General features: G+C 37.8%; 1 protein-coding gene across 1 annotated transcript; it reads left to right on the top strand.

Moving 5' to 3' along the window:
• The first annotated feature begins 9,964 nt into the window (after positions 1–9,964).
• On the top strand, positions 9,965–14,686 carry LOC122790004 (mid1-interacting protein 1-B-like). Its single transcript, XM_044057528.1, has 2 exons — positions 9,965–10,166; positions 14,105–14,686. The coding sequence occupies exon 2, from the start codon at positions 14,172–14,174 to the stop codon at positions 14,586–14,588; it is 417 nt and encodes a 138-aa protein (XP_043913463.1). The 5' UTR covers positions 9,965–10,166; positions 14,105–14,171; the 3' UTR covers positions 14,589–14,686.
• Positions 14,687–17,311: the final 2,625 nt, after the last annotated feature.

Raw genomic sequence — 17,311 nt, 5'->3', positions numbered from 1 at the left:
ACACCTGCCAAGACTTCATACACAAGTTTGGAGCAAATTCAAACATGTGGTAGTGATTTATTGCCTACAGTTACTGAAGAGGAAAAGGGAAAACATAACAAAAATGAAGTTGTAGGTGAAAATGTGACAGATCATTCACACATTTCACAGAGCAAATGTATTTCCAAAGAAGGAGCAGTAAATAAGTACAAAAATTTTAATATTTATAATTATACAGAACTTTCATTAAATATTACACACTTCAAACTTTTTTCTAAAGGGATGAAATTTATTCCAACTACCAAATTTAGATTAGTGGATAGTCTTACTGAATTTAAAAAATATATTAGAAAACTTAATTTAGCTATTACTTTTAACAACAAAGACTGCCAATTAAAGAGTCAGAGAGAACAAGGTATCTTAAGGAAGAAAAGCACTTTTATGCCTCCCATGCACCCTACTATTTCAGTATATGATAAATCAGTTTCTAGACAACTGTATCAATTACAGAATCATCTCAAAAGTGTCAAAATGAATTATAATTTACCAGATGATGAATACAAACTTTTGCTAGAACTTAGGAGAGATAAGAACATCAGAATTATGAAACCCAATAAAGGGGGAGGAATTGTCCTTTATGACAGTACAGAATACACTTCTAAAATTCATGAATTATTATACAATTCTGGAAATTATGAGAAAGTCTCATTAAATGAAATAAATATTGCCTATAGACGCATAGATTTACATGTAGAAGAGTTTCTTATTGATCAAAAAATTACGATGGAAACATATAACTATTTAAAGGTTGAATATCTAGTTTTAGCCTCTATAGTGGGCATACCAAAAGTACATAAATGTACTGACAATCCACCATTTAGACCTATCATATCCGGAAGTAGATCTAAAACCTTTCCATTAGGAACAGCTGTTGATAGATTTCTTAAACACATTTATGATAGAGTACCACATTTAGTCAAAGATTTGTGGGAATTTTTAAAAAATTATCCAGTTAATTTGTGGCATTCTGAACTTCTTTTTGTTACTGTTGATGTTATAGATCTATTTTCCTGTATCCCTAAAGATACTGGATTGGAGGCCTTTGCATATAGTATTCGAAAGTATGGTGGACTTGAATGGGACAAAGTATGTTTGATCACTGAGCTAATGTCTATTGTATTGGAACATAATTATATTGAGTATGAGGGTGAATATTTCAGGCAAACTAAAGGTGTAGCTATGGGAGTGGCATGCGCTCCCATCTACGCCAATTTAGTCATGCTTGAATGGGAGGAGACTAAGCTGTTTACTAGTGAGTTTTATAAATACATCAGGTACTATTCACGGTACCTGGATGATATTTACATATTGTGGGATGGTGACAAGGATATATTAGCCCAATTTGTGAATTTTTTGAACACCAGTAGTCAATTTTTGAAGTTCACTTATTCAGATAGTAAGGAAGGACTTCCGTATCTAGATACATATATTTCCAAAGGTTATGGTAGTTTTAAATCTAGATTGTATAGGAAGCACACATTCTCTAACAGCTACGTAGAATTTTCTAGTAATCATCCAAGAGAACAATTTGTTAATATATTCAGAGGTCAAATTATATGGGCTATAAGAATGACCTCCGTATATTCTGAGATGTTGGAAGAAGCTACATTTATCATTTCTCTTTTTAGAGACAGAGGTTATGATATAAATATGATGAACAGTATATGTAAAACTATTACAGGAGAATGGGGTAAAAAATATATACCCCTATTAGGTTACAAATTACATACGAGTAACCATAATAATGTAAAACAGGCACAAGATACTACACTTCCTATTACTGATTATGGAAGAGCTTGTGTATACGGCCCACATATTAGTAAAATTAAGAGGATTATAATTAACAATTGGAAAATTATAATGACAGATCAAGAAATTGCCAAAATATTGGGATCTCAACCTGCTTTTGTTAATAAAATGGGCCGGAATATAAAAAGTTATCTGGAAGGAGGAGACATTCGTAAACAATTGATATATAGGAAGACCACCAAGTGTGGGAACTGCAAACAATGCCATGTCATTTTAGATGAATGTAGTGTCACTTTGGACAATATACATAAGACACTTTTAAGATTTGTTAGTGGAAATTGTAACACCAGATGGGTTGTATATTTGGCTAAGTGCACAGCCTGTTCCGGATTTTACATAGGTAAAACAGAAAGAAAGCTGAGCAAACGTATATATGCCCATTTATATAGCATTAAGACAAGAGATGAGAAAAATGCCTTGTACAAACACGTTAAAAAACATGGACACACTCACACATTTAAATTTGCTATTCTTGAAAGTATTTTATTGGAATCTAGAAGGGGGAATTTCAAAGGACTTTTGTCCTATAAAGAAATATGGTGGCAGTTACATACAGATGCTTTGACTGCACCAGGATTGAATGATTTTATTACTATTAAGCCAGCATTATTAATTTAATTTCTATAAATTATTTTAAGATCAAGTATTTAAATAATTTTAAGCATTTGTTAGATAATAAGCAGTATGGAAACATTGGATTGATTTTTATTTTTATTGCTATCAAGTTTTGATGTTGTGTATTGTTGATATTAGTAGTAAATGTATTTAGCGTTCGTCATTTACTATCATGACATTGTAATGATATTCTGTGTATACAGCTTTAAAAATTCAAACTCAAATGTAGCGCTTTTGGCGCCAAATAAGTTATTTAAATGATACAGTTACAAATCAATGGAGTTCTGAAGAAGCTCGCGTTTCAGCGAGTGAAAGCGCTTAACTTTTAAATTAATAAATTTCATGTTATTTCATTTCACTGCTTGGTACAGTTCTTTTGCTTGACCAGGTTGGCATCTCAAGACACTTAGAGGAGCAGCGTTCTGTCGTATTCAGTTCTGTTGGTTTTTTGAACGCTCAGCATTTGGATTTATACTTGCCCCCTTGCAATTCTCCGTTTTATAAATGAACTACCACTTGACTTACTTCATCTTTAACTCCTCTTATATGCAGATGACATTGTTATGGTCAAGCCCCTCACACCAAGTCATACAAAATCACCTTCAAACTGACATACTATAACTAAACAACTGACTCATCACCAAAAAATTACTTTTCAACCCCAGAACATACAGGACCATGCTTTCTGGCACTAAGATGAGACTTACAAGAGCCCATTTGTATCTCAGTATCACATACCTTGACAACAATACAATAGGAGCAACACTCTCACTTAGGTACCTATGGATTTGTTTTGACCAGTTACTTAACCTTCAGGAACATATTCAAAAACTCTGAAACAAAATCATCTGGCTACTCTTATATGTACATAAAAAAAATTACACAGTTCCCAACTCTTTCAATAAGAGCAGACACTGGCAAAGCACTATAATTGCAAATCCAATAATACAGATCATATCACTTAACAACCAATACCATCTTCTGAATAAGTCTCTGTCTCAACTCCCTATCCACTCCCTACATACTCAGTTTTCATTACTAACCTCAATGGAATAAACCTTCTGTAAGTATGCCCATAGTTTGTCGCATACTCCTCTCTCTTTGTCACAATGTATCTCTATGTATAATCTAGTAAATATATACTAAACTTAATACAGTATTACAAGGCGAGCCTGCAAGATACAAATCATTTATATAATTTACAGGGTGGGCTTCTCACGGAAATACCCTTATAATATCCACAGGGTGGGTCAGGCACAGTTACTTAGTTATAAGATCTACTTGAGAACCTGACACTCTTTTGAATCCATAGGGTGGGACTGGTACAGAAGGTTCTTTACAACCTCTACCTGGTAGACCTGCATAGGAAGTTCCTTATACCCTCTACAAGTTGAACATGACATAGAAGACTCATTATAACATTTTCAGGGTGGTACTACTACAGGAAGACCCTCACAGTAACCAGAGGGTTGGGGCACCTGGCACACAATGTCCCTTATAGCATTAACAAAATGGGCTTGGTACAGATGGAGCCTATAACCATTTGCAATGTAGTCCAGCCACAAGAAATCTTTACTTTCAAAATCATAATGATAATAAACTCTAACTATAAGAGATCAAATTCATAAAAAAAAGCTAAATCCTGTGTGAAGATTGGGTGAAGATAGATGAAGGCTGCCACCCTAGCCAGATAGAATTTTGGAGATAATTCTGTCATCTGTAAATATTAATGTAAACCACAGGCTTGTTGTCTTAAATGGTAAAAATAGTGTTACACGTGGAACTGAAAAAATGTAACAGCAGTGTACTCTACTGACCAAGTAAAGCATGTTGTGACCCTTTGATGTAAACATGGCTCCAGCCAATCTAGATGAAAGAATTCTTGTTATTGTTTTAAGGCCAGAGTTACTGGCCAGAATTTGCATTCATAAATGTCCATAATGGCTTTGCTTCCTGATGTGGTGTGAGCTTACTAAAGAATGTAGCCTGTTAGCCTGGGAACCCCAGGAATGTGTGAAGAATGGTGTAATGTGAATCAGGACTGTAATATCAATTTAAACAGAGAGAATCAGAGAGCATTAAGCATTTTTGTCTTGACCATCCAACTCATCAGCACTGTCTTGCTCTATATGTAAGTTTATCTTAGACGTGTTTTCTCTTAGAAATAGCTAGAAACTAGAAAGATTAGACTAAGTGTTTTTCTGTGATGTCAGAATTGAACTACTGAATTATTTTAAGTATTTCTCTGTGATCTCTGAACTCTTGACTAGCACTGTGTAGTAAAAAGTATTGTCTTGTGCTTTGACTATTTGTTATTAAATATTTTTAAACCCTTTCAACTGTGGCTGTTTTGTAAAGATAATTTAAGCTCTTTAGAGTACTTGCATGCCATTGGTAAAATTGTACAAAGCCACTTCAATAGCTTTAGCCCTGGGCTATACTACCAATTGGATAATAATATTGCACAGTAATAATTGGACACCCTTTAAGGGCCTTTGAGTAGCTGATAAATATTAGTGGGTGATGGCAGCTGGTACTACAGTATAGTCTGGGAAAAAGGGGCACAGCTGGAGAACCTGTGCCAGCCTTCCCCAGGAGTGGCTGTGTGGTTGTATAAACTCTTCTCAAAGTGTGTGTTTGTGTTTGTGTGTGTGTGTGTGTGTGTGTGTGTGTGTGTGTGTGTGTGTGTGTGTGTGTCAGCTACTTGGGCAGGGACACGAAGCACTGGTTGGACAGAGAGAGTGCTGGAGGTTTTAGCTTGCCCACTAGGCTGAGCTATGGAACCTATCGCTGTGCCAGTAGGGAGTCTTATTGGGGACGTGGAGAGCAAAAGAGCGACCAGCCCTGGACTGACTGTGATCTCTGTGTGCTCTTAAGGGAAATTACACTTTACTGTGTGTATTTGTTATCCTTTCCTCCTATATGAGACTCCCCTCACTGGTGTTAGTGGTGAGGATTGAGGCTCCTTGATTGCTGGGCCAGGGCACGGGTGTCACATCCTGTATTAGTGAAATAACATAAAATACACTTTTATTTTCCTTTTCCTCAGGCTGTGTAGGTTAACACATTAAGTGTTCCATGTTTCAGTTTTATGCCATTTTTTCAGTTACATGATGCTGAGAGTAATCATTACTGTGATTCTGCACAGGAACCAAAAACCTCTTGTCCATAGCATAGACCTGGCACAAGTTCCTTATGACACTGAATGCATTTTATAATATTTACATAGTTAGTCAGACATACATGATCCCTTTTATCTTCCCATTTTGGGTTTGCCAAAGGAAAACCATTATAACACTCACAAACTATGTTTCCCACAGAATGTCCTTTATAACCTCCACAAGGTAGAGCTGCTCTAGGAAGTTTCTTATAACTCCCACATGATGGACTTGTTACATAAAGTCTCTTATAACAGCTACAGGATGGATTTGAAAAATGAAAATCTATTATAACATCTACAAGATGGCTTTGAAAAAGAAAATCTATTATAACATCCACAGGATGGGTATGAAAAAGAAAATCTATTATAACATCTGTAAGATGAGCCTGCCATAAAATTTAACTTACAACATTCACAGACGCCATGCCATAAGAAGTCCCTTATATCATCAATAGGGTGGGCCAGCTACAAAAAGTTCACTGTAATATCCACAGGCTGGGTCTTTCACAGACAGTCCAATAAAAAGATTTACAGAGGTCTTGCAATGAAAAGTTAATTTTAATATCCATACAGTGGGCTTGTCACAGAAAATCCATTCTAACATTCATAGACTGGACTTGGAATAGATAGTTCCTTACAAAATCTATTGGAGTGATCCAGGCACAAAAGAAGCCTTATAGCAGCTACATGGTGGTCTTGACACTGCAGTGTCCTATAACATGTATATATATATATATATATATATATATATATATATATATATATATATATATATATATATATCTGTATATATATATATATATATATATATATATATATATATACACTATTAAAACATCAAACATCAGAACATAAATCAAATTCTACTTCAGATGTCCATTGTCCCCTTTGCAGCAGTGCATATGGACCAGATTCATGCTGCACAGAACTGAGAGTAATGTTTTTGTAGGGTGGCAAGCACCCCTGCACCCCACACACTCCCTGCCACTTATATATTCCAACTCTGAGATCACACTGCAGTGCGGAAAAGGGTAAATCTCCCAATCCGCACTGTCCCGCGTTCTCAATATGAAACATCGCCCACATATGAGCGAATGCACAGTGGCATTTGGTGAATAGGAGACTCGCAGAATTGAAGGTTGGCAATACGGAAATCGGCCCAACTAATGTTCAGCATTCCCATGTTCGCCAAACCGTCATTCTGCATTGTGATAGTAGACCATATTATATATATATATATATATCTATATATATATATATATATATATATATATATATATATATATATATATATAAATAAAAATCTTACTACCCTTCGCTCAGCAAATAAACTACTGGCTACCATCCAGAAATCCCACAACAAGGCAGGTGATTCTCTTTTCTCAAATTCAGTGGGGAAGATTTGGAACAAGCTACCCATCAAACTTGCATCTCTGTCATCATTACCTCTCTTTAAAAAGCAACTAACAATCCAACAAAAAAAACACAGTGGTTATGCCCATGTATTAACCCTGATTAACAACCCCCCCCCCCTCAGTACAACATTATTCTATACCTCTCCTCCAAAACTCACAAAGCGAAAATAGTAAATTCTTCCCTTACTCCCTTCTTACTATCCTACTCCCAGGGAATTATCACTGAGTATGTTCATTGCAGCAATCATTCTGCTGTGAGCACATGTCTTCCACCTTGTATATAGACCAGCTACTGCTTCACTATGAGTGTAATTTACTTCTTTAAGTGTATATATTTAATAACTTTCTTGTTTTTCAGAGTTATATTTTTTAATACAACCTGCATACTTCATTGTAAACTGTACATTCCTACCTAACACACTTTATGGTGAATGTCAAACCCTTTACCATGGAAATAGTACTGTATTGCTTTGTTAAACTCAGTAGTCACATTCTGTATAATTAAGTTCTTTGAAGAAAATCTTCATGTATAATGTATTGAGATACTTTTGGTCTTTTTTCTGTCCTGTTTTATTAGTTTAAAGTGGAGCTTATCTCCCCCGGCGGCTACCAAAAATGGACATGTATCCAGTTAGAATATATATATATATATATATATATATATATATATATATATATATATATATATATATGTATGTATATCTTGATGCAATGTATTTAAATATTAGTCAAATCTTATTGGCTAGTAGTTATGTGAACTACAGTCAGTTAGTAGGTACTTTTAATAAAGGTACATATGAGATTATCCTGGTATTTGTGTCGTCTTCATTTTATCTAATGTTGAATCTTATTGTAGGACAAGATACCAGAGAGAGGGCCAGCCTTCCAAACATCCTTATGGCATCCTATGAGTGGGCCTGACACAGAATGTGTTTTGTGAAATCTGTAGGGACCCTGTCACAAATAATATATTTTTTCCCTATTAGGTAAACCACCTGGATGCAAGTGTCCCTTTTCAGTGTTGACTCAGACAGGAAGCAAAAAGGAACCCGAAGGAATTGGACTCCAGACTACTGGTAACACCATGTTAAGAGTGAATGGCTTTGGTACTCAGCATTAATTGTCAGGATACTTTACATCTACAGAGTGGTATTGGAATAGGAAGCCCCGTATACTTGTTGGTATATATGTTAACGGTGAACACTACAACAATTTATCCTGGTGCATTTTCTAGTGTATTAAAGTATGAAGTGCACTTGCTATGCTCTTTCTCCAGAACTGGTGCTGATTGTTGACCACAGTTGTCAATTTCCCATCTCCAAAATGTTAAACACTAACTCTTGCTTTATCGGAGAAATGAGGTAAGCGTGGAGCACTTCAGCTAGGAAGCTCACAGAGTGGTTAATGACCTTACATTAGGTTACATACCTCCCAACTGCCCCTGATTTTAAAGGACGTACATGATTTTAACTCAAACATCTCTGTCCCTCTTAATTCCTCCTAAAACTGGTGACTTTTTGAAGAAAAGTGGGGTGTATTATTACACTTAATAAACAATGAAAACAAGTAGAGTTAGATGTCTTTTATGTAAGAAATGCATGCTAATTCACAGTCTCTTATTCCGTCGCAGGTTAGCGGTACTAATATTTTAAAAGTGCCCTAGATTATCCTTGATTATTTCTAGACTTGTCCCTGATTGGTTGAGAGCTATGCTTACAGAAATTATAAAACAAAATGTTTTAATGAAATAATATAATTCAAGTTTTATTTAGCATGGTTATTTGTTAAAACGTTTTTAACAACGAATGTATGCCAGAAACTTTCAAGGTGGAAAAGCCTGAAATACGGATTTTTTTAAGAGAAAAAATGAGAAACATTCCACTTAATGAAGTACAGTCAAACATATCTCTCAAGAACTACAAAGATGGTAAGACAATGTCCGAAATGCACAATGTTTAAATATTACTCCAGTTCACTAAAAAGTTTATAGAACAATAACCTTTGGATCGGTATTCATTTCCTGAACAATTATATGCAACTCGTATGGTCATTGCTAACTGTAGCCCTAAGTAGTTTACCAGAAAAATCAAAACATTTTATTAGATAATACGAGGCAAAATCGTGGAGGAGCTGAAAGGCATGCAACTGAAAAAAATGAGATGCAGATTATAAAAATTAATGTCGTCACCATTAAAGGGTGTAACTAGATAAACACTACTCAGCTGAGTACACCTTGATGCCATCCGGGCATCTCACAGAAACACTGTGGTTTATGGTGTCCAGATAAATAAATGCGTGGAAATCCCTAAACTAATAACTACACGATATACCTGCTGGAAACATGTAAATAAATATGGTTTTATACCTGTGGAGGGTAACAACTGCATACTTGTTAACTTAGTGTACAAAGGGTAGCCTTTGGAGATATTTCCTCTCTCCTGGCCAGATTTTCGTCTCATAGCTTTGATCTGTTGCTCATAAAATTTGTGATTTTTTACTGGATTTTTGAGGATTGAATTCACTAAATAATGACAGGCATTTGAGTTACGGACTTCATATCCCTCAGAAAAAATGCAAGGCACCATTAAACCTTTTATTCTACAGCAACTTTCTAAGTTTATAAGAACAATATTTTAAATTTGTCCCTATTTTTGCAGCTTTGTCCCCCATTATATTTGTCTTCCACAAGATATGTTTGTGTAAAGACTAAAGAGGTTGAGCGCTACGGCCTCAGCTATACCTACATTCTCAATATGTAAGTTCGAATCGAGCAGCAATTACGAAATAAGACCCTTTCGGATGACAACCTTTTCCCTAAGAGGTCAGTTCACTATGTTCTTGTAAGGGGCGTTATATTTATTAATTTATTGCGGGGCACGTGAAACCAGTCTGCGTTGAAGGAGGCCCTCTTTTCCCCGCCCTAGCGTGATGCAATTACTCGAGTGCAGCCAGCACGGGGACACTTTAAAAGGAAGCAGTGCCGGCAGCAAATATAAAGGTTTAGTTAGTTTTGCTGTGGTAAGGTGCTGATTGGGGGAAGTTACCTCATATTTGCTCGCATTTTCTTCTGATGACACCATTGGCTGGTGTTTTGGATTAAAAATCACCCCCCACGTTTCTTTCTGCAGGTGAGATTTGTTATCCCGTCCTGAAAATGTGTTCGTAGCTGTATGTATTTGTAGTCTTATGTTTACTTTTGAATTTAATGCATATGTTTTATTTGGATTGTAATAGCTACAGTACGTCTTTAGTATGATTTTTATGTTCTGTATAACTTACTGGTATCTATGTCGGAGCTGACTTCCCAATGCACTTGCACTATATTGGGTTCTAGTGTATCTGGGGCAGTTTATTTGCTGCTATAGTAATCTTTATATTTGGGGAGCCAAGTTTTTCCTACCCTTTTTTCAGCCTTTGTATTAGAATATTACCCCACAGCGTACCTCATTACGAGGAACGTATCTCATTTGGGGTATGAAAAAGTTCATATTCCACATTGAAATCAATCACACATTCAGTGTTAGGATTTTTTTAAGGGAAATCCATGGTAAATAGAACTGATTCATATTAGTTCATTAAAAGATCTTTATAAATAAAACCAGCATATTTAACCTTCCTATGGCCTTCCTAATTGAAGTTGTTAGTAAGCCATTAGTATGTGTTCCACATTTTGCCCATTTGTTCCACATTGAGGGCAAGTGTTCCTCATTTTGGAGATGGAAGGTTGAGAGCTATGCCCCAGTGATTTTCGTGCATGAATGGGTGTGGCCTACATGATTGACAGGGTAGAGTGACGAGCCATGTAGATTATACAGTGACCTAGTGAGTGTCAATTATTTTCTACACTTATAAATGCACCGTCAAAAGCACCGCATGTTCTGGATGTCTAACTTGCTCTGTCACTTTGTACTTAACCACCTACTGTGCTGTAGGTTAAGAAGCAGGTCAGAAGGGCAGTATGTATGCAGTATCCACAAGTTCCCATTTTGCAGCCCATACCCATAACCCGTGCACTCCCACCTTTCTCTGGCATAATGTTGTGCAGTAATTGCTTTTGCAGAAGGGCAAGCACCCCCCCCCCCCACCACACACACACACACACACACACACACCTTTCTTTAAAAAAAAATTATGGAGCTAAAGCAACAACAGTATTCTGAGGCAGTGGGACAATAAATGCAATAAAAAAGACCTCCCAGAAATTCTGTGTTGTAATGGGTAAAAATCTGTTTGGATCGGTATACCATTTGTAAGTATATGGCCTGCCAAATTAAACATGTAATCTATTGAAGCTTTTGATCAATGGAAACTAGAAATCAATTCTGGGAGGATGGTTTTCCCAAGTTTATTCAAAGCAGTTTTCAAAATTCATGCGGAGAGTGCTGGGTGGGGTTTGTGTGGTCCTTACTACTGCACATTTGGTGGGGTAATGTTCTAATACAAAACCTCTTTACAGTCTTGCTGTGCCATTAGTTTGCAGACTGGGTTGTGTACATGTACATATTTCTTGCATAAAGAATTTTGAAGTCCTAACTTATTAATGGGAAAATGGTCTTGTGAATTGTACCTGGAGGGCAGCCTTATGATGCCTGGCTATACTCCTTCAGTGGAGGACAGCCATGATGCCTGGCTGTGCTCTTTGCTTTCCTGACAAGATGCTCTTTATGTAACAAGTTAGTGCTCATGTTTGTAAATACCCTTTTAAACCATGGGGGATGGTGTGTGTGGGGAAGAGATGCCATCCATTTGAGAGGTATGGAACTTCTTCTCGGTGTATCTCCTCATTGAGGTATGTACCTCCATTAAGAGCCTTAAATACTGAATCCTAGTAATACTTTTATAAACTCAATTTTAAACATCTTGAGACATGTCTGTAAGGGGTGTTTATGCTCTAAGTACCTGAGTTTCCTTTGGTTAATGATGGGTGTTGGGATTACATTGTCTTTGCACACTCCCTGGACCCTAGATGGAAGGCTGGGGGCTACTAGCTTTGCTACAGTCTACTTAACAAGAGTAGATTACTGTGTCCAGTGTGGTGAGCTTGTTTTATTCTAGCTACCCAGATTTGAAATGCAATATTTCAAAATGTTGATTGCAGTTATAGGTGTTTATGGTAAACAAGTGCATTTGTATAATGAAATGTTTGACTGTATAATCTCAGAACTGTTAAGTTAGAGTGAGTGTATTATGCATGCCAAGTCCCAAGTGTGTGCTCTTATGGCAGGGGAGAAAAATGTGTGAAACTGAACAACATTGGTGCATGAATGAAGATCACAGCAAACTGGTTTGAGCAATGGTATGGTGTTTGGGTTGGCTGTAAAATTAGGACTAAGGGACCTTACCAAAGACCCCCTCCCTAACTGTAGTGTTGGTGTCCTTAACTGACCCATCATTTTGTACTATTGGGAATGGTATATGCAACTGCAAAGATGCTCAGCTCCTGTAGCACCTGGATTAGCTTAATCAAAGCTGCAAAAGGAAATTGCACATGCTTGGGATGTCAACTCATTAGTTAACAGTCTGTATTTTCTCTAAATGGTATATAACTAGGGTAGTTAAACAGTTCTGGAATAGCTTAAAAAGATGTTTGTACATGCTGCTTCCATTTAGAAGCAAACTTGCTGTTTGCTTGGACAGAGTATAAAAATGTTTGTGGTCATTTATCTTGGACAGAGTATAAAAATGTGTTCATTATCTACAATATATTCATAACTACAGTAGTGAACTAATTGTCTTAAAATTGGACCTGGGAGATTTTTCTACAAATGTAAATGGGCAAGGAGTAAAATTTGTTGGGGGGGGGGGGGGATGCTGGACACTTGGTTCTCTGTTATACTGCTTGTGAATTTCTTGTCTTCCACTGTAGAAGGTATGTTGTCCTACTCGCAACAGAGTTGGCCACCTAGTGGTGTAAACTGTGGCTCTAGATTGCCACTGAAGTGACAGCCTGACCCAGTGTGCAAAAATGAGGGGGGGGGGGGCATTGTGGATGGGGGTTTACTTCTAAATCCCATATTACCAGAAGACTGAACGATGTATGACTAAACATAAAACTGAATTTTCAAGTTCCTGAAAGGTTCCAGTGTCAATACTGGAACCAGAGCAATTGTAATGTACCATTTTTCCTTTGCAGGAGGCTATGCCCCCCCCCCCCCCCCCACACACACACACACACACCTCCTGAAAATGTATGTGCCAAGTCTGAGATCGCATTACTTTGAAATCCCAGCAATTAAAACTGTGGGCATTATTTGCCAAAAACTTGGTTATGGGGCATTCTTGGTACATTAAGTTCTGTACTCCCCATCCCCAAGCACTGGGCTCTGTACAGCATGTCTTCAGCCAGTAGGGTAGTGGAAGTATTTAATGACTCCTTTGCATAAGAGTGATTTGAGAGGATAACTACTTGGAACACAAACTCAATTTTCAAATGTGTGCTGTTTATAGCTGGTGTCCTACTTGTCCTAGGTAGTGGCATATTGTCCCATACTGTTTGCAGTATGGCCATTGCTTGCCTCTAGCTGTTTTCTAGCCTGGGCCAGAAAGTGCTGGTAAATGGCTCTTTTTATGAACATTGGATAACATGAGACTAAGGCTCAAGGCTGTCCACTTATTGCATCTTGTCCTGCCCCAGGGAGGCCACTCTGTCCTGACCCACACTCTGTCCTGACACACCCCTCCAAGTGCTGCAGTGTTTGGGCTGCCCATTAACTTTTGGGGGAGACTCTAAAAGCCATGCAAATTGCTCATGAGGGTTACTAATGACATTCGATGACCTGGAATTGGGTCATGTGCAAGAGCTTGGTGGGTATCCAGCATGCTGCTATGTAGGCAGTAGTAGTGTTGCATTTTGTCACACTACTTAATGGTTACCAGGTTACATACAGAAACTGGGCAGCAGTAGGCTAGGGTAGATGGAAAAATGGGTAGCTGAGCTGCAGCATTTAAAGACATTTTGGCCATTTACTAAATGGTGTAGACAGGTTTTGGCCCACTCAGTGGGGGATGGGGGTGAAATGTTTGGGAATGAATATTTGTTTAATCATTTTTTTTATCTTTTTTCCAGCACCTGACTGACCTGAACAGCCAGCTTTTACCATCTGCTAGTGGTAGTGACTCACTGTAACTTTGAGATGGAGATCACCTTCCAGAGGCAGTCGCTCTTAGAGGCTGTGAACCAGTTCATTGCAGCCACTACAACAATGAATGAAACCATCTTGGTTCCTAGCCTTTTGAGGGATGTTCCATTGGATGATAAGGTGTGCCGCTACCAAGATGTGTATGATTACTACCAAGCACTGAAGACTGTAAAGAATGAGATAGAATGGAGTCTGCTGAGGATGGAGGAAAGAGGCAAGCGAGGCCATGGCCTTCGCTTGCTAAACAGGGAAGTCCAAGAGGAAAAGCAAGAAACAGATGAAGATTTGGAAGAACAATTTCATCACCATGTGAAGGGACTCTTCATGGTTCTCACAAAGCTGACCAAGAAAGCTTATTACCTCACAGACAGATATAATAGAGAAATAAGATTTGAAAGTTTTGCTCAATAATCCTTGTTACAAAATGTTGGACTGAATTTTGTTTAGACTTTGGGGGAAGGGGCCACTTGTTTATATAAATGTCTAAATTAAAACTTTTTGCAGTTTAACATGGCTTGTGCATTTTAATGTTGGCTGACTAGAGCAGAATCTTAAAGGTTGCTGTTAAAAGTTCTTTCTACTGTAGACTTTATCCTAAAGTGTCATTTGAGGACCTGCTTTTAGACTTGCACGTAATCCTAAAAGTTCTTGTCTGGTAAGACTGGCATGACTAGTGATGAATCTTACTGCCCACTCTTGTGGTATCTCGCTCTGTCTCCTGTATTTGTGATGGAAGAAAGTGTTCCACCTTGGCAGATGGGACACCATTTGAAGCTGTGATTACCCTTTACTGTGTAAGGGGAAAATGGAAGTGGTCCAAAGTGGATATATCAAGCCCCAGTGACTATATTTTGCAGCAGTTGGTGATTTTTATGAGATGTGAAAGTTGGTTCTAAGGTCGAGTTTTCCTTTACTGTTTTAGGGCACATGATCTTAACACTGCAGGTACATATTCATTCAAACGCCTACCTCTTATCTTGTAAACTTAATGTTCTAGGCACTCTGTTTTAGTAGCCATATCACCACCTCTAAGATCTCAAAAGAATGCTATTTACTAAATGCTGTAATGTGTGGAAAAGGGCATTCATGGTATCCTATACTGTAATAGTGCTCACAGATCAGTCTCAACATCCGATCTGTATTTCCAACATCAGCTTGCAACTCAAATTTGCTAGCTTTACAATTGGCATGTAACTTACAAGTGTTACATGACAGGATGTAAACATTTTTGCTAATTTACACATGGGAACTAGTTCCTATCAGCCGGTGGTAATGTAACATAACTTCCTATCTGAGCTAGTAACTTTTTTTTTTTTTTTTTTTTGTGCTTCACTGGAATATCCTTCTTAATCCAAACTGGTGCACATGTGTAGCTGAACCATTCTTACTCAAAATAAAGGTCTCAGAATTACTAGGATGTTCTGAAATGTCATTGTGGGCTGTAGTAATCTCATCTGTTTTATAATCCCTTGTGCATAAACACTCCAGCACTTAACATCTGTTTAATTCAAAACCTTTTTATGTACATGCTTGGCTACTTAGGACATTCACCTTTCTACAAGACTTACTAAACAGGCTAGTATTCAAGCCATTAGCTGTTATGGAGATGTTGACATCCAAGGAGTCAACACAACTGGACTAGCCTTTCATAGTGTAACTCAAAGATTGTCTGATGTACAAGATGTCAGTAGGTCCTATCCATATAAAACTGTACATAATGGGGCATGAACCTCTGAAAGCAATTTACACTTTAAAAGTGATTCCCAGTAAGCAAGCACCAAGCTGCCATAACTATTGGCACACATGTCAACCTTTTGAAAAAAAAACTCCAATTATATCTTGCCAGTATTGTAGTTGGTGCTTGCAAAGAGTCTAAAATGATGTGACATAACACAAAACCAGTACCCTCACAGCTGCTTGACCGATCGAATGAAACTGCTTGGTATCTTAACTTTATCTAGGACAGGATGTAGCCTCTGTAAATGGATAATGGCTGCATTACCTACCTACCTTCAGAAACCATGTCCTTCTGAATCTTTGGGGGAGTATACGTGATGGTTGGGAACTTGACCAAAGTAATTGTATAGCACTTGCAAACCATGCAGGCAAGAAAATCTCAATCAATCCTGTTCTGTTCAAGGCTACATGGCTATGGCCACAATGTGCTAATAAAATGCAACTTTCAGATGTTCATACCCTATTATGCATGCTTTGTTTCTTTATATAGGCAGGACCCACTGTTGTACTTGCATCAGACTACCATTTGTTTTAGGTTCACTAGCTTTCCAGAATGCCTGTATTGCAGGAGTTTGCTGTTAGCATAGTGGGAGTAGCTAATTGGGGAAATTAGTAAAGTCACTGTGTGGATTTTGTAATGAAAAATGACTACTGCAATCACCTTCCCACACCATATAATGTGTCAAATCTGATTTTCTTCATACTGGACTCATTTGTACTACAGCCCCTCAAGATTGAATACTATTGGGTTCTGACAGTTGTATACTGTTGCAGGGTTGACTTGCCCTTTTATTCCTCATAGGGATTTGCTCTTCTAGGAATGAGCCTAGGTGACAAGAATTGGAGAAAGGTTTCTCATTCTAGGTGGTAGGGCTGATGAGATGTTTATAAATCTAGGATTGTACTTTGAATTGGCTTGGGTACTCTTTCCATAAGCTGGGTCAAGTTATTTCCTGTGAGATCCTGTCGGAGCATAGGGAGCGTTAGTCTGTTTGGAACCCTTGTCAATCTGTCACCAAGGCTTGGTGTTTGTCCAATGTCCAGACTTTTGATCTGCTCTCAATTTGTTCCCCTCTGGCACTGCATTTAATACTGCAGTCCCCCTAGTAGGTTGTTGACTTTGAGAGTGAGATGCTGTAGCTATGAATAGGCCTAAATTTCTAATGCAGTGAGCAGCCTTCTGTTTTGGCAGGAATCCAATTCGGTTGTAGTTGTGTTCACTAAGGGTAGTGCTTTATGCTGAGTACACTGGACCTAGATTCTGGGTTAACTATGAAATCCAGCTTCATATCTCCACTTAACCCCTTTCATAAACTCTTACTATTGTGTCTGGGTCTAGGGTGGATTTCAAGGGGGGGGGTGCATTTAGAATAACAAAAGGCTCCCTGATTTGGGGG

Source organism: Protopterus annectens, chromosome 15.part0 (genome assembly GCF_019279795.1).
Source record: "Protopterus annectens isolate FY-2018-M chromosome 15.part0, PAN1.0, whole genome shotgun sequence".
In the NCBI taxonomy this organism is placed as follows: domain Eukaryota; kingdom Metazoa; phylum Chordata; order Ceratodontiformes; family Protopteridae; genus Protopterus; species Protopterus annectens.
Note: the sequence above shows the minus strand (reverse complement) of the source record. Positions and strands in the feature narration are given on the sequence as shown.